Raw genomic sequence first — 25,829 nt, 5'->3', positions numbered from 1 at the left:
TGGGATGGGTATTTTGAACATACTGTTAGGGCAAGTAGAATAAAAACTCCAGTTCCCGCCATGGTTACTACGTTCACTTAGAGGAAGCACCTAAGGGATAATTGCTTGTTACCGATTCATTGGTGTAAATCTTGATCGGTGCTAAGTCCACGCACGTATGGTCAGGGGCAATGCCTCAAGACGAGGAAGGGAGGCTATCTATATAGATAACCTGACCCTTAACGTTGAAGAATGCTGCGTATGGCAATTGATAAGATGCTTGAAGCTAAGATGAAGAGCGAGATTGAAGTTGGATATCTTTTTTTTTGCGACGGTAGCCTCAAAAAGTGTCAGAGCCGTTACAGTTTAAGCGTCCACTAAAATCTAATTATCCCTGTTGCAACTTGCTTTTTAGGCGGGACCCTCGCACGTCACTGCCGATTTTCCATCTTGAGGTACCTTATGAAGTATTACGCTAAGTCTAAGAATGGATTAGACCATACGCTAATGTCTGGGTAGCTTGGCATTCTTGGCATACTAGACAAGGCTCTTTGCTTGGTTCTTCCAGTTAAAAAAATGGAAAAAGCCTCCGAAACTGCGAAAGATCTGTCTTGCTACCGTAACCTTGGCCCGTGCGCATTGCGCTCCACTAAGATGAGCGCGCCGTTTCTATCAATCGGTTTAACGCGACGCTCAAGTTCCTAGAAGCGCGTTAAGTGTCGACATTTAACTAGGCACTTTTCAGTTTTCATACACCTCCCTTTTTTATACATATCAAGGCAGTCGATTCAGTTGGACCTTGCGCGGGTCTTCATTGGCGTCATATAACTTCATCCACTGCTTATTACTAATTGGTCTTGCGCCGTAAGCTTATTAGATAGGACAAGATGGAGGACGAGTGTAGGCAACTTGATCATTATCGCGGAAAGGATCTAAGCTGATTTCACATTTAGGGACGATCGATGCCAATGAGGCGCTCACCATGTCGCTCGTGCGACCTACCTCTTCAGGAATCGAAAAGATCGCTTCTTTCAAACCGAGACACAGTTACGCCGTCTTTGGCGAGGAGGAGCGCATATTTGGACACAAGGGCTTAAAGATCGATTTGCAATTTGATGCGAGGGACCTACGACCGAATCTCACAGTATCCTCAGCGAAAAAGTTCATTAAGGTTGGCGACGTCGAGGCTGCTGATGTTAAGCTTACTATGAAGGGATATTTGCCTGGAGGTATGCTACCTAAATATGTAGTTTCTAATAGTTAACCTATGGATAACTTACTAACAATCTACAGTCGCATACCAATCAAGGAAAGAATACGACCAGGCTGTGAAAAGTCTTCCCGATACATGGACCCCCCCTGGAACCCTTACCAAGACTTTGGAGAAGAATGGCGAAATCTACGAAATCTGGCAGGGGACTTTATCGCAACCCGAGATTCGCCAGCTAGTCAAGCGCATCCAAATTACCGTTCTATTCTATATCGAAGGTGGATCTTATGTAGGTGTAGATGAGGAGGGAAACGATGAGCCGGAATATTCTCTGGCTAGATGGACCGTCTTCTTCGTTTATAAGAAGACACCCAGCCCTAAAGCCGATGGTAATCCCCAGTATACGTTCCAGGGTTATGCAACAACCTACAACTTCTGGATGTTTCAACAACCCACGCCGCCGTCTTCGCCGGGCAATGGGAAAGTAGATGATTCGTGGGAGCTTCTCAAAGATGACTTTCCTTTTGCGGACTTCGCTCATCGCATTAGAATTTCGCAGTTCTTGATCCTTCCCCCTTTCCATGGGAAAGGCATTGGTGCGTTCCTCTACAACACCATGTTTGAAATAGCAACGAATACCGCTGCGACGAAAGAGGTGACGGTAGAGGATCCTAACGAGGATTTTGATCTACTACGAGATTTATGTGATATGAAATATCTGCGCAAGAATGTGCCCGAATTTGCCAACTTAACAGTTAACACCGACGTACCAGTCCCCGCAAAGGGTGGTATATTGCGCAACAACACACAGATAACTCCTTCTGTTCGCGAAACTTCGTCAATTGGTGGAATTATTGACATTGTAAAGCTGGAGGATCTTCGAATTAAGACCAAAATTGCACCCCGCCAATTTTGGCGTCTCGTTGAAATGCATCTCATGTCGAAATTGCCCGATTCTGTCAGACCTCAAGCAGATGACGAAACTAATAAACCGTTCCCGTCAAAAACTGACAAGCATGCCTATACGCTGTGGCGCTTACTTCTCAAGCAACGTCTATATCGACGTAACGTCTCTATCCTGGGCGAATTCGAGATCACGGAGCGCATTATCAAGTTGAATGAAACTGTGGACAATGTCGAATGGGAATATGCTAGAATTCTCGCCCGGCTTGAGTCGACACCGCCTGTTACCGCCAGCGAGCCTGTGGCTACTAATGGTAAAAGGAGACTCACCGGTGGCCCCAGTACAGAGAACCTTCCTAGTAAGAAGGCTCGTGTCGAGGAAGCAGAGGAAGAATAGGAGTAATAAAAGTATAATGTATTGGTAATAAGGAGGTCCGTGGTGCTAATATTGTAAGGAGTTTCGGGGGGTCTTATGATACCTACGTTATGTGTATATGTTAGAGGGATTTTCATATTTTCTCTCTTGGCGATGATTGTTTAACGCCTGATTATATCTAGATCGCACTCTTGATCCATGAGTATGTAGCAATTACTTGTAACGCAAGCAAAGGTGGAAATGGATACAGGAAATAGCAAGCCATTGCATTAACTATCTCGTTCGATGTTTTAGTCTATATTCAAAACGCCTTGAACGCCATCCGTATGCACACTTCGAAACTTTTCCTTGTGCCTATTCATATCTCTAAGTGCCCTTGCCGAGCTGGCTGGCAACAACTGCGGCCTGTTTCACGGCCTTGGCAACAGTGCCCCGTACTCGTCCTTCCTCGAGCACTAAGAGACCCTCGATAGTGCAGCCACCTGGCGTGCTAATCCTATCCCGAAGCAGTGCTGGATGGTCTCCATTAAGGACCAAGGCAGCAGCGCCTTTCATAGACTGGGCAGCCATCCTCTGAGCCTCAGCTCGCGGTACGCCTAGGGAAACTGCTCCGTCAACAGCAGCCTCAAGTACGAGAGAGAAGAATGCTGGTCCGGACCCAGCAAGTGCTGTAGACGCATCCATATTCTTAGCAGGAAGGTAGATGACGTCGCCAATGCGCTTAAAGATCCATGTCACGAGGCTCGAAGTATGAGCTGGTAGGGGCGGCTCGCTATTTGCAACTACAGTCATGCCTTGCCTGACCATGCTAGCCGTGTTGGGTAGCGCCCTCACAATTCGGCAACGTCCATCAACTTCGGGGTCCTTCTCCGGTACAGCACCGTGTAGTATCTTTTCGATCTGGGGAACCGTCACACCTGCACATATGCTGATAAGGAGTTTGCCATGGAGCGCCTTCGATAGGCCGGGCTCATTAAGCAAGTCCTCAACCATATGAGGTTTGCAAGCAAGAATGATAACCTCACTCTTCATGACGGCGGCGACATTCTCCTTCTGTACCACCTTGACCGAAGAGCTGTGTTCCCACAGAGCTTGCTTGACCTTCTTGGCGGACTCGGGCCGGCGCACGCACGCGATGAAGCGGGAAGGGAGTCGGGCAGGGATCTCATCGGCGGGGGTCGATCTTCCAGAGGGCGTCTGCAGGGGACGAGGCCCTGACATCTCCTGCAGGGAAGACAGGATACCGGAGAGAATGGCGATTCCCATGGTTCCTAAGACACGTTAATTCGCCAATTTAAACAGCGGGATGATATTAATTCAAGACATACCGCAGCCAAGAACTGCCAAGGTCAACTCCGGCGCATTATGCTCGTGGTGTGTAAGGGCCAACATGATGTTGAAAAGCCTATTAATCGGGTATCTATTGCGACACAAAGACGATGTTTATTGTTTTTTTTTGAGGTTTCTCAAAAAACAGCAAATAAAACCAAGCGGCGTAGGCGCAAGTAGTTTAAGACCAGTGCGGGCAGAGAACAAATTCCTTCAGGAACCAAAATAAAATAAAATAAAATCACAGATACCGACCAAAGAAATTCATGTTTCACTGCATCATAGGACACTTGTCACATTGCCCTGGAAAAAGTAAGCCCCCTACGAAGAAGAACCGCTTCAACGAGATGATAGTTATTCTCGTTCCCCGGGTGCCTTTACCGAAGTAGCACCGACAAACCTATTCTACCCGTTGCTTTCCACTCCGGGAGTTTTCAGCCCTGGTTCAGCTGTGATTTTAAGGGGTTTAATTGGTTAACGCCTTTGCCTAATTATGTGAATTTACTCTTAATAGGTTAAGGTAACTGATTATCCTAGACTTTTAGTATATAACTATATTAACATATTAATACTCAATTATGAATAAGAACTTAAGTGTAATTTTTACGTGACTGACTTCCAAGTAGGTGATAAACATATCTGTTAGCTTTTGTGGTTTATTCTTGAAGTTCAACCTGCTTTACTACATAATGCATATCTTCGTAAGAATGGCAGGGACGATAAGGATATAGTGGATATTACCCTCTTGCCCCAACTTTTCACTATTGCCCAATTTTGCTTAGCGCCAGGTACAAGCTATAATCCCTTTGGGCTTGGTACTACACTAGCGTAGCTTTGTTTTACTACTGGGGGTAAGAGCCAACGGCAATCCAGGGATCGATAACGAATGGAGCTTCTCTTTCCCATTTCAATGTTGCGGCTCGTCAGCCTTGTCTCTCAATTTCATCTTCTTCCATCAAACAACCTTCCGTAAATTTCCCGAATCTGGGCCATGTCACAATGGCGGCGGATCCTTTCGAAGTTCGGATGCGCTTTAGCGGCCAGCTTCAACACTTGAATGCAAGTACTACCGCTGCCCAGAAAGCTGCCCAGTATGCAATGAAGTACAAAGATATGGAGGAGGATCTGCACTCCTGTATTCTCGAGCAGATTGAGAAGGTGAGTCTCATTTGGCATTTTTATTTACTTCTATATGTCTATCTTATCCCAGTCTGATTATTATCTGCTCCATTTTCATTCCAATAAGCTTTCACTTTAATTTGATCTCATCGAGTCTTGTAATACTACATTTATAAGGCCATCTACTTGTCGGCAGCAGCGTTGAAGCTTTATGAGTGAGCATTTATGTTGAAAAAGCGGCTAACTCTGTAATCTAGACTAGCATGAACACACGTGCAAACATCATGTACTTTCTGGAGCACTTGCTGGAGATGGCATCAAAGGATCGCCAGAACCAGTATGTTCGAATGATGCAGAGAGATATTATTCGAGTTGTAGATGCAGTCTGTCCGGAAGATGGATCCGGTGCCGCCAATGTCAAAGTTGTCCGACGGGTAAGTTTCAGCGTTTGAATGGAGTTGAAAGTCATAATATAGAATGCTCACAACAGTAATACCTAGGTGCTTCAAAGCTTAATGAACAAGTCTATTCTACTCGAACAGACGGTGCTCGAGATTGAAGGCTGTCTTAAAGAGCGCGATACCTCTATTGACCTTGGCTTCTCTTCACCTGCCAATGGCGACGACGCTTCCCGTTCGCGTAATGGTAACGGTGCCGCCAGTTCTCACCGCCTCGACAAGCGCCAGATTGAGCAGCGCATCGAAGAGGATCGTGAGCGACACAAGCGTATGCGCGAGAGCATGTGGGCGGTTCCCGGAACCATAGAGGAGGAGGCAATGAAGCTTCTCGAAGAAACAAGCGATCTCGGAGAAGATGATCACATCCTAGGCCGCGAGGAATGGGAAGAGTTTCAGCGGGAAGCTGAGATGAGCAAATGTCATCATCTCCGACAAAGAGATGCTACCACCAATGGGTCTTCATCGCACTAGGACGCGTCGCCCACCCGACTTAGCAAATCCCAGAGGGCAACAATAAGACGCCGACAATCTCGACAGAAGCGCCGTAACATGGAACTGCTAAACCACGGCCTCCAGGGACTGTCAACTAATGATGCATTGCGTGGCGTTGATAAGAAAGAAAAATCGGCATAAAAATGGCGTTTTTGGTTGCTTTTCAATCTCTAATTTTGAGAGGATCTGGAAGTTGAGTGGTGGTATTTGCCCCATATTCCATTTGAAAGAGTTGAAGCATGTTGCAATGATTTTGTACTGTACATGGTCGGGAAGCATGGCGATCAAAATGGTGTTCCTTATGGCATATCTGGCTGATCGGAGGCGGCCTGCATTTGATGATACCAAATTTCACGTTGATTCCGGATTAATTCAAATTACATAAAAATTTACTTCTTATTCTTATTTGAATTTTTAATTACAGTTAAGTCAAGTGTAATACTATGTTCTAATCGTGCTATAGGATTGTAAGTCGGCGATAATCAGTTTCGGGTTAACTATACTCTTTAAGAGTTGGGGGATATAACTGGGTCACCAACACTGCCTTCGCATCTTGCGCCCTTCGGATTACAAGCGGCTCGCGAAATATTTCCTTAATTGAAACTCGGCATCCGAAAAGCGGTGGATATGATATTGGTATATAAAGTTAGGTTACTGGAGATGGTGGATTTTAGAAGAAATATAGTTGCATTGAAGGGTAACTATTTCATGTTTTATTTAAGCGAGTAGAGACAACTACTAGCCGTAGCTTGTTTGTAAAACAGCTTCCATGAGTTTTCAACTTTGTCAACTGAAGTAACCTAAGCACTCACATTGCCCATACGCGAATCCAAGCTATGCCGAAAGTATTGATATTCGGCACCGGCAGTCTCGGGACTTGCTATGCCTGGGCCTTATCAAATGCGGTCAGACAGGACAATGTCACCGCAATATGCCGGTCTAATTACGAGTTCGCTTCCCGGAACGGCTTCACGATCCACTCGAACCTGTGGGGCAATAACCTCCATTTCCAACCCCGCATCGCGAGGTCCGTTGCCGAAGCCGTGCAGCAGTTGGCTTTGGATGCGCAACAGTTCTTCGACTTCGTGGTTGTCGCTGCCAAGGCCGTGCCTACTGACCCTTCGATAGCGGAATTGATTGGCCCCGCGATCGCGAAGGGTAAGACGGCTATTGTGTTGTTGCAAAATGGTATTGGGATCGAGGACGAGTATGCGCAACTCTACCCGGATAACCCGCTGTTGAGCACCGTCGCATACTTCCCGGCTACCCAAATCTCGCCTGGTGTTGTGCACCACAAGGAAGTCGAGACGCTGCATGTGGGCACATTTCCAGCTACCGCTCCCACGAAACACAAGGAGGTAGCGCTGGAGTTCGTAGAGCTTCTTGGGAAAGGGGGTGCCACGGCTAAGTTACACGACGATATCCAGCGCAAGCGCTGGGGCAAGTTGCTCGTCAATAGTTCTTGGAATCCCATATGCGCGCTTACTCGGTTGAAGGACCGAGAATTCATCGAAGTGAGCTTGAGTTTGGACTTGGGCGCAGAAGATAAATGGGGTGATGGCGTGCGCTTTGTAAAAGACGTCATGTTGGAGATTGCGTCTGTAGCACAGGCCTACGGATACAGCGATGTGAATGAAGAGATGGTGGATTTTCAGATCGGACGTGCTGTTGTACGCGATCTGCCTGGAGTACAGCCGTCTATGCTGGGAGATGCGTTTGATAGCAAGAGTATGGAGGTTGATGCTATCGTGGGCAATGTGGTGAGACTTGCGAGAAAGAAGGGAGTGGCTGTGCCGATGCTGAGAACGATTTATCTCCTGGCTAATGGACTGAGTGAGAGCTTTTCTCGCAAGAAACTGCAGTCTTAGAGGATAGAGGGTAGTGAGGAATATGCTGTTCTCTATGTCTTTATCTCCTTAGGAGGTTTTGAATATCCTTTAGAGAGAATACTGGCCCATCCTAGACAGATTCCTAGGTAGATATTTATAATCTATCATCCATAGACAAAAAATTAAAAAACTTCTAAGATTGGCATAATTTTTTTACCATCCGAAAAGTTCACTTTCCAGGGCTTTTGTATTGTTATACAGGTTTAGGTTACATGTATATACGGCATCGTTCGTGTTGCCTTCCGAGTTTAGATGAATCATTCCATAGTAACGGTAGCTCCTAGCTCCTTCATCGTAGCTACGATCTTCTCGGCCTCCTCTTTCGGTACCGATTCCTTCATCATCTTGGGTGCGCTCTCCACGAACTTCTTGCTGTCGACTAAACTCAACCCTAATAAGCCCTTGACCTCCTTGATAACCTTTGCCTTCGCGGCAGTGTCGAATGCTTGCAGCTTAATGTTGAATAGTGTCTTCTCCTGAGCAGCTGGCGCGGGTTCGTCCGCCTCCTCTGCTGCGGCGGGGGCGGCAGCCGGTGCAGCAGCGAAGCCACCAACTGGTAGATCGGGGATGTTAAGTCGGGACTTATATGGTATGTCAGCCAATAGAACTAAAAAGCCTATATAACGAAGTAGGGCTAACCTTTAGGCTTGTGACAAGGTCGGCGGTTTCGAGAAGGGTCAATTGGCTGATCTGGTCAACGATACCGGCAATCTTGGGGTTCGTAGCCGTTGCGGTAGACTCGTGCCGCCGCTGTATCGACGGAGTGCTCTGAACGAATGAAGCCGATACTCGGAAAGAGTTGCTGGAACGAATTGATCGCGCACAGCTTCGAGCTGCATACCTGCACGGTGCCGACATTTTTGGCGACTTCCTCGTTGACCAAATTGCGAATTGACTGGGGGGGGTGGACTCCTTTGACTTAGCGGAATGGCTTCGTGATGCTCTTCGAAGTTTTTAATGTACGGATTTCGATTTGGCGAAGCTTTGCCGGACCCTGCCAGTTTTTAGCGGGTCCCCCGCTATTAGTGGCGGTGCCAAACAGCTCCGTTCCGGGTTATTCACCGCCTAAATTTCTAAATTTTTGGAAAACGGCAGAAAAAGTTAGGTACGATAGTCTTATCTCAATTGACTTTATTCGCGGGCCTGCAGAGATGAAATCTTAAGAAAACGAATAATCGATTTACATACAACCCGCGCAACACGATTTCGGCATTTTTACAGCAGCCATGCCTACTGTTGATGTAAGCGCACAGAGGGAGCAGCTCTTAACTCATAAAGAGTTGTTAGCCCAATTACCGCCCGATTTATTAGAAATAATTCGCGATGGTCTCACCCCTGCACATTTTCTCGATGCTATAGCTACGGCAGCACTGATTCCTGAATTTACTGGACTTATATTTACCCATTTTGAGAGTGAAATTTCCGAGATATGCGCAAGATGGCTCATAAGACCAAGGGATCAAGGACAAGAAGATCCTATTATCGCATCTTTTGCAAGAATCCTCCCGTTTGCGCCATACTTATCCGTTTTCTTGGAACGGTATATTGGAGAAACTTCATATAGACTCGGTTCTGAACTGAACACATTCGGAATCAACTCACTCAACACCCGACCTACGGAGAACTTTCATATACATGACTTACAGCAGATTTTACTTGCTCTCTGGAGACTCTTGAATTTTGACAAGAAAACTTTCAGTCAATTAGTTCTACCTTCCAAAATACAGGATCTATTTAAGCACGGCCATGCCTCCGTAAGGTATCTCGCTATTAGAGTGTTTTGTTGCCAACTTAATGCTTCCGACTTCAACTTGGAGGCGCTCATCCGCCAGTATATTAAACATGAAGAGTCTCTAATTGGAGATTTCGACGGAGCCCAAGTTGACTACACCTTTCTCTCCTTAGTTGAGCGTCAACGAGCAGAAAAATGGGATAAATCTCGACAGAAGATACATGCCGAACTTGGAAACTATAAAGGAGAGCAGTTCCACCCTCAGGCGCTCGAGGACATAGTTATTCAATATAACACGACGATCCTCCCACGACCAAATGGCCCATCTGGTGCAATGTCCAGGTTGGTACAAACTCCTACCACCTTAACTAACCTGCAAAACCTCGCACAGAATCTCCAGCGATTGGGGCCGATACTTTTGCATGGATTGCCGGGATCTGGGAAGACATCTATAGTGCATGAGCTTGCCCGTGAACTTAAGATGGAGTCGAGCATGGTAACATTGCACCTAAACGAGCAAACAGATGCGAAAATGCTCATTGGCCTATATTCCACAGGCTCTAAACCTGGTTCTTTTTCATGGAGGCCAGGTGTCCTCACAACAGCTGTTCGCGAAGGACGCTGGGTTCTAATCGAGGATTTGGACAGAGCGCCAAATGAGGTTATGAGTACTCTGCTACCCTTAGTGGAGCATGGAAAGTTGCTTATTCCCAGTCGTGGTGAGACGGTAGAGGCTCCGAGCAGTTTCCGACTGTTTGCGACCGTTCGGACGACACGAGGAATGAATGGGCAAGAGAATCTCCCCAGTATACTAGGCCAGCGATTTTGGAATCTGTCCAGTGTAAAGATGCCTCCACCAGTTGAGCTGGAGTATATCATCGTTGGAAGTTACCATCTACTACACAAATATACTCCGATGATTATGTCAGTTTATAGGCGTCTTTGCCATCTATCTAGTCTCCCACATATGAGTAACTCCGGGAGGAGCATAGTAGAGCGTTCAGTCACGCCTAGGGATGTCTTGAAATGGTGCCGCCGCCTTAACGAAACTCTCGTAGCTTCAGGCTGCAAGCTTGGCAACGAACCTATAAGCGAGACAACAAGAGACTGGATGTTCATGGACGCGGTTGATTGTTTCTGCGGTAACCTCTCCAAGCCGGAAGCAAGAGCTGCTCTTGTCAGCTGCATTGCTGAGGAGATGCACCTTTCGCAGCAGCTTACAGAACACTACCTTAAAGTTCATGTACCGCAGATGGAGGAAAGCCCTAGTAGTTTCAAAGTCGGAAGAGTCATGTTGACTAGAAGAAAGCATGCTAATAGAGTGGTCAAGTCAAGAAAACCCTTCGCGAGCACTAGTCACTCTAGAAGGTTACTCGAACAAATATCAATGGCTGTCAAATTGCGCGAACCCGTACTTCTCGTAGGCGAGACCGGTATTGGAAAGACGACTGTTATCCAGCAATTGGCTGAATCCCTTGGCCATAAGCTTGTGGCTGTGAATCTGTCCCAGCAAAGCGAAGTTGGGGACCTCTTAGGTGGCTTTAAGCCGGTGAATGCTAGAAGTCTTGCCATTCCTCTGAAAGAAGAATTTGAGGACCTATTTGCTTCGACAGGAATCTCTGCGTCGAAAAACCAGAAATATTTAGAACAGATCGGCAAGTGCGCTGCGAAAGGCCAATGGACAAAGGTATCGAAGCTGTGGCGGGAAGCACCGACTATGTTTAATAAGATTGTGAGCCAACTTCAGACCCAAGCCGATGCCCCCAACGGTGGTGATTCAGATGGGCAACCTGTTATCAAGAGACGTAAAGTAGAGTCGAGGCTGCAGTCGCTACTCGACCTGAGGCCGCGTTGGGAGGCGTTTTCTCGGAGTCTGGAACAGTTCGATATCCAGATCTCGGGAGGCTCAGGCAGTTTCGCTTTTTCATTCGTGGAGGGTAATATTGTCAAAGCTGTAAGAAATGGAGATTGGGTTTTACTGGATGAAATCAACCTTGCATCGCCCGACACGCTGGAGAGCATAGCTGATCTACTTACTTCCGGTCCCAATGATGAGCCTTCAATCCTGTTATCGGAAACTGGCGATATCGAGCGTGTTAAAGCGCATCCGGAATTCCGTATATTTGGAGCTATGAATCCAGCCACAGATATCGGCAAGCGTGACCTTCCCCCTGGACTGAGATCACGTTTCACGGAATTCTATGTCGGCAGCCCAGACAAGGACCTAAAGGACCTTCTAACAATCATCAAGGCTTACCTGAGCGGGAAGAGCGTCAAAGATGACCAGGCGGCCGATGATATTGCTAGATTATATCTGAACACCAAGACGCGCGCAGAGGAGAAACGTTTGGTTGACGGCGCTAATGAAGTACCTCATTTCAGTTTGCGAACACTAACTCGTGTCTTGAGTTACGTGAATGATGTCGCTCCGTTTTATGGTCTTCGACGAGCTTTATATGAGGGATTCTCTATGGGTTTCCTCACATTATTAGATAGAGCGTCTGAAGAGACGCTCGTGCCATTGATCCACCACCATCTCCTTGATAGATATGGTGGCGCCAGGTCACTACTCTCGCAGCCACCAAGGTACCCTGATGATGGAAAACAATACGTCAAGTTTGTGAATAGGAATAAGGACCGACAGTATTGGCTACTTCGGGGAGAAGAAACTCCTATTGAGCGAACTGACTATATTATCACACCTTACATCGAGCGTAATCTCTTAAATTTAGTGAGAGCTACGTCAACTAGGCGTTTCCCAATTCTTATCCAGGGTCCTACGTCAGCAGGCAAGACTAGTATGATCGAGTATCTTGCAAATTTCAGCGGTAACAAGTTCGTGCGAATCAATAATCACGAGCATACAGACCTTCAGGAGTACCTCGGAACCTACATCTCTGACGTCGAAGGAAAGTTACGGTTCCAAGAAGGGTTGCTGGTACAAGCTCTCCGGCAGGGACACTGGATTGTACTTGATGAACTCAATCTTGCACCTACTGATGTTCTAGAGGCGTTGAATCGTCTTCTTGACGATAATCGCGAACTGCTTATTCCCGAGACACAGGAAGTTGTCCGGCCGCATGAAAATTTTATGTTGTTTGCAACTCAGAACCCGCCTGGCTTATACGGAGGCCGAAAGGTGCTTTCACGGGCTTTTCGGAACAGATTCCTCGAACTCCATTTTGATGACATTCCTGAAGATGAGCTCGAGATCATTCTACAGAAACGCAGCTTATACACTGCACCTTCTGATTGCAAGAGGATTGTCAACGTGTATAAGGAGCTCTCAAGATTGCGACAGACGAGTCGTCTATTTGAGAACAAGGATAGTTTTGCAACATTGAGAGATTTATTTAGATGGGCTCTGAGGGGAGCCGAGACTCGAGAGGAAATCGCAGCTAATGGGTTTATGCTCCTTGCTGAACGTGTCCGAAACGAGGAAGAGAGAATTGCTGTTAAGAAAGTTATTGAGACGGTTTTTAAAGTCAAGATCGACCAAGAACAGCTCTATGATATCCACAGATCGCCATATTTGAAGGTGCAGCCTCCGAATAATGGCCAAGGCGTTGTCTGGACCCACGCTATGCGCCGTCTATATGTACTAGTTGCAAGCGCACTTCGCAATAACGAGCCAGTACTACTTGTCGGAGAAACTGGTTGTGGTAAAACTACCGTCTGCCAACTCCTTGCCGAGTCCCTTGGCAAGGAATTACATATAGTCAATGCGCACCAAAACACAGAAACGGGCGATCTCATTGGATCCCAACGACCAATTAGGAACCGAGGCGCTGTTATAGATGTGTTAACTCAAGACCTCACAACAGTTTTACGGGAACTTGGGCAAATGGTAGAAGGCGGCGTAGAAGTCTTGTTGGAGAAGTATCACGCTCTTGATAAGTCGATTCTGTCGAGGGTACCCGTGGATTTACAGCGAAGAATCTCGGATAACGAAGTCAAGAGCAAAGCTCTCTTCGAATGGGCAGATGGAAGTCTGGTCCATGCGATGCGAGATGGCCAGTTTTTCCTTCTTGACGAAATATCGTTGGCGGATGATTCCGTCCTGGAGCGACTAAACTCTGTCCTCGAGCCTCAGCGTACCTTGCTCCTTGCCGAAAAGGGGATCGATGATTCGTTTATTAAGGCTTCTGATGGCTTCCAGTTCCTGGCGACCATGAATCCTGGTGGTGATTTTGGCAAGAAAGAACTCTCGCCAGCATTAAGGAACCGATTTACTGAAATATGGGTGTCTCCTCTATCAGGGAACGAAGACGTGCTTCAAATTGTGTCATCGAAGCTCAAACCTGAGTTTCAGCCAGCTTCTAGTGCAATCGTCCAATTTTCTTACTGGTTTGGACATAACTTTCGATCTACGGCTTCAACTGCCTTTTCAATAAGAGATATCCTAGTTTGGGTCAAATTCGTCAACGAGAGCACCACTCTAAATGCAGAAGAATCTGTAGTCCATGGAGCGGCAACAGTTTTCATTGATACCCTGGGTGCGAATCCGTCTGCCTTGATCGCGATAGACCCTAAGAGCATGGACACGCAGCGACAAAAATGTTTAGACAAGTTGAGCGAGCTTCTTGGCTGCGATGCAACCACGATATATCGGGCACCCCTTGAACTTACCGTGAGACCTGAAGAATTGCGAATCGGCGACTTTTCTATTAAGCGTGTAGCCAACGAGAATTTTGAAGCAGGATTCGCCTTACATGCCCCTACCACGAAGCTTAACGCAATGAGAATTATTCGTGCCCTTCAAGTTCAAAAACCTATTCTTTTGGAGGGTAGTCCGGGTGTGGGAAAAACGACACTAGTCAGCGCTCTTGCACGAGCATGCGGTCGGCCTTTGACAAGAATCAATCTCTCTGACCAAACTGACTTAATGGATCTATTCGGAACCGATGTACCTGTTGAGGGAGCTGAGGCTGGTCACTTTGCATGGAGAGATGCGCCGTTTCTTCGTGCTATGCAGAACGGAGAGTGGGTACTTCTCGATGAGATGAATTTGGCTTCTCAATCAGTTCTTGAAGGTCTCAATGCATGCCTTGATCATCGTGGAGAGGTTTATGTCTCTGAACTTGACCAAGTCTTCAAGAAGCATCCCAACTTTCGTCTATTCGCAGCTCAAAACCCACACCACCAAGGTGGAGGAAGAAAAGGATTGCCCAGTTCATTTGTCAACCGTTTCATCGTGGTGTATGCGGATGTATTTAGTGAAGAGGATCTCCTGCTCATTGCTGAGCATAACTTCCCTACGGTGGCCTCTGAGACTGTTCGAAGAATGATTAACTTTATATCTAATCTCGAGACACACATATTGGTTGAGAAGGCTTTCGGATCCCAAGGCAGTCCGTGGGAATTCAACCTCCGTGATACTCTGCGATGGCTACACTTACTCACATCGTCGGATCCTTTACTGAGTACCGGAAAGGTCGACGACTTCTTAAATATTGCAATCCGACAACGTTTCAGGACAGAAAAGGACAGGCTAGAGGTAGATAAGCTTTTTACGGAAACATTCGAGGCTCCACCAAAAGGTCATCAGTTATACCACAACATGAATTCGTCCTTACTTCAAGTTGGGCTTGCGTTGGTGCGGCGGAACAAGCTCCTACAGCCGTCACAATTCCCTAGCATGGATATCGTCCCCCGGCTCACGGAGATAGAATCTCTTCTAATATGCATCAATCAGAATATTCCGTGTATTCTTGTCGGATCCTCAGGGTGTGGAAAATCGATGCTCTTGCAGCACGTTGCCGCTTCGTGTGGTAAGTCACTTGTCACGTTTCCGATGAACGCCGATATAGATGCTATGGATCTTGTTGGAGGCTTTGAGCAATCCGACCCCGTGCGCGATATTAACGCTGCGTTGCGAGAATTGCGGGAAGCTTTACAAATTTCGACTGCGAATACTCTGGTCGAAGGCACACTCGGGTCAGCGGTCGATTTATTAAACATTCTTGGCTCTTTGACGAGCCAGGCCGGTGTACCTCAATCACTGTTGGACCGCATCGCAAATCTCTTGGCTCAAATCCCGGAAAACTCGGACTTGGCAATAACGCTCTCTAATGTGCGCGAGATCCTCCAGCGTTCTATAAGTATTTCAAACCCGAAGTTTGAATGGCTAGATGGCATCATTGTTAAAACACTTCAGAATGGAGATTGGTTGGTTCTTGACAATGCGAACCTCTGCAGCGCCTCTGTCCTCGACCGATTGAATTCCTTACTCGAACCAGGCGGTAATCTGATTATCAATGAACACTGTGGTCCGAATGGTGAACCGAGGATTATCGAGCCCCATCCTGATTTTAGAGTGTTTTTGACCGTCGATCCTCGTTATGGAGAACTCTCACGAGCGATGAGGAATCGTGCTATCGAGATTTATATCGAGCCTCACAACTCAGCCGCACCCTTCTGGAGGAGTCGTATTGCTGAGGTAGAGTCAAGTTTGAAGAGATATGAATTGCAATCTGCGGCGTTGTCCTTCGACATCGAGAACAAATCACCTATATTCGATGTGGCTATAGATGCGCTATCCTTCGACGATTTGCCACTGTTGAGAAAGTATACTCCGTTTGATTGGCAGCCACGGGATATGCCACTGTTGCAACGAAGAGAGATTACGGAACGTCGTTTCAGAGGTGCGCAGTTGGACTTTGATGGTTCTAAGCAGACGATAGGCTCGTTTCTTAATTCGGAAGTCATGGTTACTATTCTAACTGCGATTCGTCAATTATATGCCCCGTTGGCAAAGACTATCGCTCCTAGTTTTGAAGACATGCAGCCGCTCTACCCGCTACAAAACTCAACGATTGTTTCATGTATTCAAGGTGGCTTTCCCCAGCTTCCATTCTGGTTAGCAGCATGCTATGACCGCTTTGTGGATATCGCCGAAGCTATGAGGCGACTGTCTTCAGAGAATCCCAACGGCACGGGTTTCCGGGTGTCTGAATTGAATCGTCTTCAGAGGTCATGTATTGCTAATAGTGTTGCTGCCGTGTCAAAGGATTCAACTGTGGGAGCGTATGGGTTCCTTAATAACGTCCTGAATGTTCTTTACTGTTTCATTCATGCTAATATATTTAATTCTAATTCCTGGAGAGTAAGTATTGATCTGCTAAATGGCAAGATATACATATGCTAATGGTATTAGGATCGGGCGTACTTCTGTCGGGATATTATGAACAATTGGTGGATGGCAGTCAAGTTCCTTACTGCACCACGCTTTACTGAAGCAGGGTTTCAAGCCTATCTAAGCCTCTTCTCCGACATGCTGTCCGGTTACATATCCCATAGTGCGGATAACAGGACACGTGAACTCGCCTCAGGTATCCTTAAGATGATAAACGACTGCTTCGTTTCTGGGTTTACTCTGTCTACAGGCTTAAGTATGGAAATTCTCTGGGAAGGATTACGACCCATTCCGATCAAGAACGAATTACTTCTAGACAACATTCGCCGCATGGAACGACTAGCCTCGCAATTTGACTCAGTCAAATGGAAGTCTACAACTACATTACCAGATCTTGCTAACATAATGGGATCTTTTGTTAAAGTATACCAACTCATTAGGTTGGGGCAACCAAAAGTGGAAGAACTCTTAGGAACACTAACGACTGAAATTGATCAATTGGTTAGCAAACTAGGCGATAACAGTATAGTAGCGTCTCCATTCATGGCTGCCGAATTTGAAACCATGAGGCAGATCACTTTACTCGATAGCATGTCGTGTCGGACAGACCTCCCACAAACTTCAGAGGATATGGTCTTATTATCTAGCCTCCCTCTTGTCACTCAAATGCGCACCGCCAGTGCTTCTACTACGTCAAAGCTCATGCTATCAATTGAAAGCCTCGCTAGCGATAATATTGAGCAGCAGTACTGGGATGATATTTTATCAGCTCGAATCATATCCAAGCTTGAGACCGTCGATGCAGCAGGTCTTGGTTCTTTGGCTTCACTCGAAGCAGAACTGCCAATCCTAGCAAAACAAGTTTGTACAGACGCGGAAGCGCTCACTGCTGACCGTCTCGGCAAGCTTAGTGAAGTGCTTTGGCACCTTATGGTGGATGTGTTGGCTATCTATAATCCTGATCTGGTTATCGAATTCACTTCAGCTCTGAACACGCCAGAAACATTGGACGTATCTAATTTCTTTGCAATTGGAGGACATGAAAACAACAAACTGTTCTTCAATATAGATCAGTTTATACCAAAAGTGATGCTGACCGGCCAAGATAAATATTCTAAGATTGACAAGCGTCATCTAGCTCCCTCTCTTGCATTCCTAATTGCGTCTAGAAGCGGATCTAGACACACAAGGCGTGCTCATCTAGCAAATGCCTGGGTTCAATTTTCTGTGGCTCTGGTTAAACTCTTCGTTCCCGACAAGGCATACGATCCCCAGTTAAAATCGGTCCTAGGGCTTGAAGGCTACCAGTACCGCCTACAGGCCTTGAACTATGAACTTGAACTGATACGACAATTCGAAAAGTTTCAAACAGGCCAGTCAACAAATCTACGATGCGAACTTCTGGAAGAGGAAATTGCCGCGGTTGGGCCTCCTCCCACTTCGGTTCAAGCTGTTTATCGCCCTGCGGACCACCAGCTTGCCAATATTCAAACGGAATTTAATAATCTGCTGAAAGTGGTTCTCAAAACGGATCTTAGCGTACTTGTTCTTCAGCATTGCTCCGGCTCAGATTCTGCTACACAACAGCTCGATGTCATCCGAGAAAATATATCAAGGATAGCAGACCGCCTGAAACATGAGAAATACCGTGCATACGAAGACATAGTATCCCCTGTTATAAATATGATCCATTGCCTGGAGATTGGCTTATACTTGGGACGACAGGCAGGACCGGAAGTTATTAGCAGCAATCATCCGTCCAAAACATTACTCGAACTTGCTCCTCTCCTTGGCGGAAAACTAGATGCCCCAGTTACACAGCCAGACCCATCTCAAAACTTAGAGTTCCTCTACTATGCCCGCATGGTAGTTGCTGTAGAGGGCTTGAGTGGACTTGATAGAGTCAAACAGGGGACCTTTCAGGCAATCCACTCATTATACGACCAGTGGGCTCTGAAGCTTGATGCTGATAAGAAAGCCGAGGAATCGAAGAAAAGTTGGTACCGCTATCGAGGTGGTTTTAGCGAGGAAGAGGCAGCAGAACAAGAAGCGTTCGATGAGTTATTCCCGAGCTTCGATGAAGACAACGAATCTGAACAGAGGGATGTCCCCAAAATCGGCGATGCTCGTGCACTGGCCATCAGACTATCACGATTGCATAAAGAAATCTTCCTCACACCTCAAGAAGCTGTCGAAAGCATAATCAGCCTGAACAAGAACTTCGCCCGAAAAATCTCAGCAGATGTTGATTCTTCGATAGAAGATCGGAATTTGCTACCAGTCGTGCTCCTGTCCCTAGATGAGAGGCTGCAAGAGATAGGTTCTAACGTCGGCTCAGCTCAATACAACTTCTACGCAGACCGGAATCTTGCTGAGACACGGAAGCTTGTTGGGTTGGTCAATGAAATCCGCGCCCGATTCCAGCAACTTCGACAAGTCGACGAAATTGGTCATCTGCAGCCACTGATCGATGTTGTGTTATCCTGTGATAAAATTTCACAACTTGGACATTCGGACCCTCTCGCTAGCACGATACCGAAAGTTGAGCAGTTGCATGCATTCGTGTACGAATGGCAGTTTGGCGGCTGGGCAAGCAAAACTTACGGCGTGTTACCGCTGTACAACAGACTAACGGACTTACTTGTTAGTTGGCGCCGCCTGGAACTCTCGACATGGGGAAAGCTGTTTGACATGGAGGTTAAGAAGAGCGAAGAGGATGCAACTTCTTGGTGGTTTATCGCGTACCAAGCCATCATCGCTGCACCGTTGACTCTGGCTCAGGATGGAAAGGATCTTTCGCAGCATGTCTCTGGTTTACTGAGGGAACTAGAAACGTATTTCTCCTCGGCACCCGCTGGGCAATTCGCCAGTCGCCTTGGCCTCCTAAAGCAACTTTACAAACAAGTTGAACTAATCACTTCAGATTACCCGTCGATGTCAATCGTTCAAGACGGCCTCCATAATTTTATTAGCTTCTACTCTCGGTATAAGAAGGCCATAGATGACTTGATACGCGCTGGTAGGAGTCCTCTCGAGAAGCAGATGAAAGACGTTCTCCTTATGGCGAGCTGGAAGGATACTAATATCGTCGCACTGCGAGAAAGCGCACGGAAGTCACATCATAAACTTTTTAGGATCGTGAAGAAGTTCAGAGAAATACTCAGCCAACCTATGATGCCGATTATTGATGGTGGTCTACCGGATGAGGTACTTGATGAGGCCGCTACAACTGAGATTAAGACGGAAATCATGCCAATCGACAAATCTGCCATTAAGCTGTGCTCTGAAGGTATTACTAGCTGGAGAGATGAGTACCGAAGGTTGGCGAATACTCAGAAGACAACAGACATAATGAGTAGGCTGAGTCGTATTCCGGAGTCTGCTTTGGATGCTGGTGAAGCGATTAACTCTTTCCTATCCAATCTTGAGGAATCAGCCGCTGAGCTTCGCAAGGAGACTCCTGGAACTCTCACAGAAGAAAACAAGGCATTAGTTAAGCATTTGAAGTCTCGTAAACGTAAACTATTTGCGGAGACTCTGAAGGAAGCTAGGCAAATGGGAATTCAGTATAATCTCAGTACTGATATTCTTTCCCAACAAGATGCGCTTTCTACAGTACTTGCTACGTCAGACACACTTGATTCACAGGCCTTCGAGGAATTCAAGAGTACTGATTACTACTTCCACAAGATGCTTGACCTCGCACCTCGGGTCCGACGCGCATACAATGAGCATTCGGACGACCTGACTATAGCAGAAGTTGACAGAAGTATTGGATTCCTTGAAGGTATACTTCACGTTGCGCTGAATCAAAGACGTGGATTGGCAAAAGCGCTGAAACACCACGGCGCACTGACTTCCTCTTCGAAATATATCAGCTCCGTTAGCACTTTGCGGGGAGGCGATAAAATCAAAGCCGGGTTGCTATCTGCAAATTACGAGAGAGTCTGTTCCTGGCTTGTCCAAATTATCAAAGTGGGGAGACATCTTATCGTGTTGCACGCAAAATTCGGAAATTTGGACCATAAGGAGCTTCTCCGACAGCTTGATGGCAGGTTGGCTGAATTTACGACTTGGTCTTCAGAATGGAAATCACTTCCTATATTACCTAACAATCTCACCTCATTGGAAAGGTCTCAACTAGAAGCAAAGATCTGTTCATCGCTTAATCAATTCCGGAATGATTTGGATGATGGGTGCCGACGATGGCCGGCATTAGCATTCCTACTGGAGCAAATCAAGTTATGGACTGCTGTAGATGAGCAGTCGATATCCAATTCGATTCTAGAAACGAAACAGATCGAAGTCATTCTTGATGCCTCTAAGAACCTTTGCGATGGCATTCTTGTCACCATCGAGCAGCTCAATAAGACCATGATCAAGTTGCCTAGTTCGCAAGATGAAGCCGGATGGTTGATAAAATATGGCGAGGTTATGGCTGATTCCCTGAAAGTTCTACATATAGAAAAGGTCGAAAGAAGCATAATGGAGCTTCTGACACTTTTTGCCCAGGTCAACTTGGCTGACTCCTCCGTTAACCAAATCTCAACAGCTCTCATGGCAGTCGTGGCACCGATCGTAGGCCAATATCAAGTTGCTTGCAACCAGACGATTAAGTCATTCGCGCGTGTCCACAGAAACACTTGCAAGCTCGGTTACAAATTAAGTAAGACTTTTACCCAGCTTTCCTCACAAGGCTTCTGCACTCCCAAAGAGAAATCGGACGAAAAGTCCGGAGAGACTGGGGAACTTGAAAGCGGTACGGGTCTTGGAGAAGGTGAGGGCGCCGAGGATATTAGCAAGGATATCCAGCCCGACGAAGACTTGTCCGAATTGGCACAAGAGAAGAATCAAGAATCTAATCAGGAAATGGAAGATGAGAAGGATGCTGTTGATATGGCTGATCAGGAATTCCAAGGCGATGTCGAAAGCGTAGATGGCGGTGACGACGATGAAAAAGAATCCAACTCTGGCGACGAAGATGAAAGTGGGGATGAAATGGATGAGGAAGCCGGCGAAGTAGACGACCTAGATCCCTCCGCCGTAGACGAGAAGATGTGGGATGGGGAAAATGAAGATGATGCAGAGAAGGACCAGCAAGGAGAAAACACGAAGGGACAGAAGAAGAAGGATGAACAAGTCGCTGCCGAAGCGCAGCCCGATACCCAGGAAGCCGAGGAAGGAGAAGATGGTAGCCAAGGCGATGAAGACCCTGATGAAAATCCTGTCGCGGAAGAGGACGAAAATATTCAGCAGCAGGATGAAGCGAATATGCAGGACCAAAATGTCCAAGAGCAGGACACCTTGGCATTGCCTGACGACATGAATATCGATGGGAATGATAACGATTCAATGTCCTCAATAAGTGACGAAGATCTAGATAAGCTCTCAGATGTGGACCAAGAGGAGCAGAAAGATAAGCAGATGAGTGACCAGGAAAGCGAGACGAACGAAGATGTGGAGATGGAAATGGCGCCTCCAGACGCCGTTAATGATAATGAAGAAATGGAGGAGAACGCAGACCAGGATGAAGAGGCCAAGATCCAAGAAGATGAACATGCAGAGGAACCGGATACCCAAACAGAAGAACAGGAAATGGCTCAGTTGCCGTCTAACGATGAAGCTAATGCAACTAACGAGGACGCTGCGCCAAGTGACGTGAAGGGCGGCGGACAAGACCTGGATCCAAATCAGACTGAGGAGGCTGATAACGCTGAAAGCAATGCTGCCCAGCGAGAGGATGGGGAAATGGGCGAGAATGCAGCGGACCAGGACGCATCGGCTGGTAAGAAGGGGAGCGTCTCAAAAACTCAGGAGCAACCTTCTCAGACAGAACTTGATGATACCAAGGATTCATCAACCAGTCAACCTTTCAAGGCACTTGGGGATGCTCTGGAGAAGTGGCACAGGCAGCAGCAAGAGATCAAAGAAGCTCGGGAACAAGAGCCACAAGAACAATCGGCAAATGCTGAACCGGAATCAACAATTCGGGAGTTCCAACATCTCCAAAACGACGAGTCTGCTGCAGATGCTCAGGCAATGGGCACCTCAAATGAAGAACAAAAACAGCAGATTGATGAATCGATGGCAATTGACGAGGATGACCAAGCTGCAGACAATAGAATTATTCCAGAAGATGAGATCGAGACGAATGATGTAGATACGGATAAGATGGATATTTCGGAGCCCCAGGACCAGCAAGACCGGCAAGATACGCAGAAAGAAGAAAAGCCTAGCGGAGTATCAACTCACCAAGGTACTTACAATCGAGATACAACACCTCCAGTGAACGGAGAGGAGCCGTTAGAGGAGGTGGAGGAAGAGATCGAAGAGACTTCTACGCAGTTGTCGATAACTCATCTATCAGAGCCAAGCTTGGATCTAAGAGACTTCGACGAGACCATGCAACAATGGACTTCGTTCCAAAGCAAAACCCATTCGCTATCGCTATCTCTGACTTCTCAATTACGCCTCATTCTAACCCCGTCTCAATCGACGAAATTGTCTGGATCTTACCGAACTGGAAAGCGTCTCAATATCAAGCGAATAATTCCTTATATCGCTTCTAGCTACAAGAGGGACAAGATTTGGATGCGCAGGGCCATCCCGACTAAACGCTCTTACCAGATCCTACTCTGTGTCGACGACAGTAAGAGTATGGGCGAGTCCAGCTCCGGCGAACTAGCACTTGAGTCCCTCGTCATGGTCTCACGGGCTCTTACGATGTTGGAAGTGGGTCAGATCGGAGTTCTAGGCTTTGGAGCAAATACTTTCATGGCTCACGAGTTCACCGAGCCGTTTGCTTCTCACGATGCTGGCGCTAAGGTACTTCAGAAGTTCACATTCCAACAGGACTACACCAACATCGAACTCCTCATCAAGCAGACAATCGAGCGTTTCCGGCTCGCACGCGCCCAGAGCACTAGCCGCGGCTCCGAGGATCTGTGGCAACTAGCGCTCATCCTGTCAGACGGACTGACACCGTCAGCGGCTCACGAACATATCCGCGTGCTATTGCGCGAGGCTATGGAAGAGCGTATCATGATTGTGTTTATCATCATGGACGACACTGCATCTGGTAAAGACAAGGATAAGCAGAGCGTCGTCAATCTCAAAAAGGTCCGATTCATGGGTAACGACGAGATCCGCACTGAGTACTACCTCGACACGTTCCCATTCCAGTACTATCTCATCGTGCATAACCTCGAAGATCTCCCTGGCGCGCTGGCGGGGCTGCTGAGGACGTGGTTTGCGGAGGTTAATTCTTAGGTGTAATTGGTTTACTGTGTTATAGCATGGTATCATGCTGGCGTCATTGTTCGTGTTGGGGAGTTCAGGGGTTGGGGAGTCGTGAAAATAAAAAAGGGGTGATTAGTCCACTTGGACTACGTGGTGATAGATGTTTATAGTATATACAGGTACAGAATATAATTAATTGTTCCGTGGATGGCAAGATTATTATGAAAGAATCCTTTGGCATGATTCGTTATACAAGCTACAGATTACCGTTATGCTAAATCAGATGTTAGTTCATCTTGCATTCTCGCTGTATATCCTCGTGATAGGTTCTACCTAATGATTCCAGTAACAGTTATCCTAACTGCCTGACTGGCGCTTAGCCACATTCGTATTATAGCCAACAAGTCACGGCCATGCTGTCCGTGTAACAGTCATTCAGAGACGGCGCTGGAAAAAAAGTAAAGCAGGCTGCATTCAGCCATTGCCACTATACTGAATACCAATATACATTCCAAATCTTAAATACTCTTCGGTAATGAAATGATTGGCTATTATCGATCTGTCAGTTATCACTCTTGATAATGCTCCCTCGGCTCAACGCATTCATACCCGATTGCCTAGTACAACCCACACCAATTCTCCCATATTGAGCTGAGGTTATTCGCCCCCCCTTAAGTTTCGTAGATAGCCACCGCGTTACGTTATTTTGGGGATATTTATTGTCGTATTGTCAACAACCTATCATGGCTAGGAATGCATCAATAATGAACTCAATATCTACAACCCAATCCACCAACTCGAATAGGGTATATGGAATAAAATAACTTGTGAATATGACTGGTACACATGGATTAGCGGGATTGGATTGTATACTATTCATTCCTACGTGAATCAAATTTTGTTTGACATCCTTAGACTGATTAATTTTGTCGCCCTATCAGCGAAAAACTGGGAGGCATATCTGATATTATGTTATCAGTTTCTCTTTTAACGCTGAAAATAATAAAAGGTTCTGAGATTTATTTTCCTCAAGAAAGCTAGATTTATCTCTCTCTACATAGCCCCCTTTGAACTCTTCAGAATATCAATATTGAAACTTCGTCGAATTCTAAGATTCAGATACACTCTCCTAAAATCTTTAAATATGACTATGAAATACGCTTGCCACAACCCCCCTAGGCCTCCCAACGGAAACAAAATTCCCGATCCATATATAACTACATCATCCGTATGGGATCAAGGTACAGAGTTGTCAGAATCAAAAAATATGGAAAAGGAAATGACAGAAGAGGAAAAGAAGAAGCATGCAGTAAAAATGGAGCTGCTAACAAAATGGAAAGAATTGATCGAGTTGGAGAAAGATAGTAACCTTTATCCAGGCCTAAAAGAACTAAGTATGGAAATAGATGACGCTCAAGATTTCGTATATCATGTTGCAGAGAGAAGGAGTAAGAAGCGTCTGTTTGTGTGCTGTGACGGTACACTACAAGATGCGGCAGGCAAATATATTGCACCACAATCCAATGTTGCAAGGCTTGCCAGAAGTGTACACCGAGTTGGTGATGATCCCATCGAAAGTGCTATGATGGGAGGAGTCCCACAACTTGTCTACTGTTCAAGTGGTATAGGGAGTCATTCGGCACTACCCTTAGACGGTCTTTTTGCCGCAGCTACTGGAAAAGGTATGAGATCAAGCTTCCATTCACGAGTACCTGTTTTGAGGTGGCTAATTCCCAGTTAGGGTTCAGCAGTACTATATTAAATGCGTATTGCTTTATTAGCAATAACTACAGCCCATCACTAAGAGATGATATAATTCTTGTTGGATACTCACGCGGTGCCTTTGCGATGCGGTGCTTGGCTCACTTCATCAGCGAAGTTGGCCTACTTCGGCGGAGAGGGCTGGGATTTGTGGGCGTATTCTATGATCTCTGGCTGAGAGATGATAAAGAAGCTCTTGGTAACAAG

General features: G+C 46.5%; 6 protein-coding genes across 6 annotated transcripts; 4 read left to right on the top strand and 2 right to left on the bottom strand.

Moving 5' to 3' along the window:
• Positions 1–866: 866 nt before the first annotated feature.
• GL218_04374 (Histone acetyltransferase type B catalytic subunit) lies at positions 867–2,489 on the top strand (the record flags this gene model as incomplete). Its single annotated transcript, XM_033580973.1, has 3 exons — positions 867–879; positions 933–1,208; positions 1,273–2,489. The coding sequence occupies 3 exons, from the start codon at positions 867–869 to the stop codon at positions 2,487–2,489; spliced, it is 1,506 nt and encodes a 501-aa protein (XP_033435893.1).
• A 345-nt stretch (positions 2,490–2,834) lies between these two features.
• On the bottom strand, positions 2,835–3,860 carry GL218_04373 (Pyrroline-5-carboxylate reductase; the record flags this gene model as incomplete). The annotated part of the gene is made up of 2 exons (XM_033580972.1): positions 2,835–3,739; positions 3,797–3,860. The coding sequence occupies 2 exons, from the start codon at positions 3,858–3,860 to the stop codon at positions 2,835–2,837; spliced, it is 969 nt and encodes a 322-aa protein (XP_033435888.1).
• Positions 3,861–4,796: 936 nt separating this feature from the next.
• GL218_04372 (CTD kinase subunit gamma) lies at positions 4,797–5,845 on the top strand (the record flags this gene model as incomplete). Its single annotated transcript, XM_033580971.1, has 3 exons — positions 4,797–4,955; positions 5,174–5,350; positions 5,417–5,845. The coding sequence occupies 3 exons, from the start codon at positions 4,797–4,799 to the stop codon at positions 5,843–5,845; spliced, it is 765 nt and encodes a 254-aa protein (XP_033435887.1).
• An 857-nt stretch (positions 5,846–6,702) lies between these two features.
• On the top strand, positions 6,703–7,734 carry GL218_04371 (uncharacterized protein; the record flags this gene model as incomplete). Its single annotated transcript, XM_033580970.1, has 1 exon — positions 6,703–7,734. The coding sequence occupies one exon, from the start codon at positions 6,703–6,705 to the stop codon at positions 7,732–7,734; it is 1,032 nt and encodes a 343-aa protein (XP_033435890.1).
• Positions 7,735–8,012: 278 nt separating this feature from the next.
• GL218_04370 (54S ribosomal protein L12, mitochondrial) lies at positions 8,013–8,613 on the bottom strand (the record flags this gene model as incomplete). Its single annotated transcript, XM_033580969.1, has 2 exons — positions 8,013–8,336; positions 8,395–8,613. 2 exons carry the CDS (start codon positions 8,611–8,613, stop codon positions 8,013–8,015), a joined length of 543 nt encoding a protein of 180 aa, XP_033435889.1.
• A 2,261-nt stretch (positions 8,614–10,874) lies between these two features.
• On the top strand, positions 10,875–23,891 carry GL218_04369 (Midasin; the record flags this gene model as incomplete). Its single annotated transcript, XM_033580968.1, has 2 exons — positions 10,875–16,592; positions 16,644–23,891. 2 exons carry the CDS (start codon positions 10,875–10,877, stop codon positions 23,889–23,891), a joined length of 12,966 nt encoding a protein of 4,321 aa, XP_033435403.1.
• Between the last annotated feature and the right edge of the window lie 1,938 nt (positions 23,892–25,829).

Source organism: Daldinia childiae, assembly GCF_008694065.1.
Source record: "Daldinia childiae strain JS-1345 chromosome Unknown Scaffold4, whole genome shotgun sequence".
NCBI lineage: Eukaryota > Fungi > Ascomycota > Sordariomycetes > Xylariales > Hypoxylaceae > Daldinia > Daldinia childiae.
This window is presented reverse-complemented; position numbering and strand designations above follow the sequence as displayed.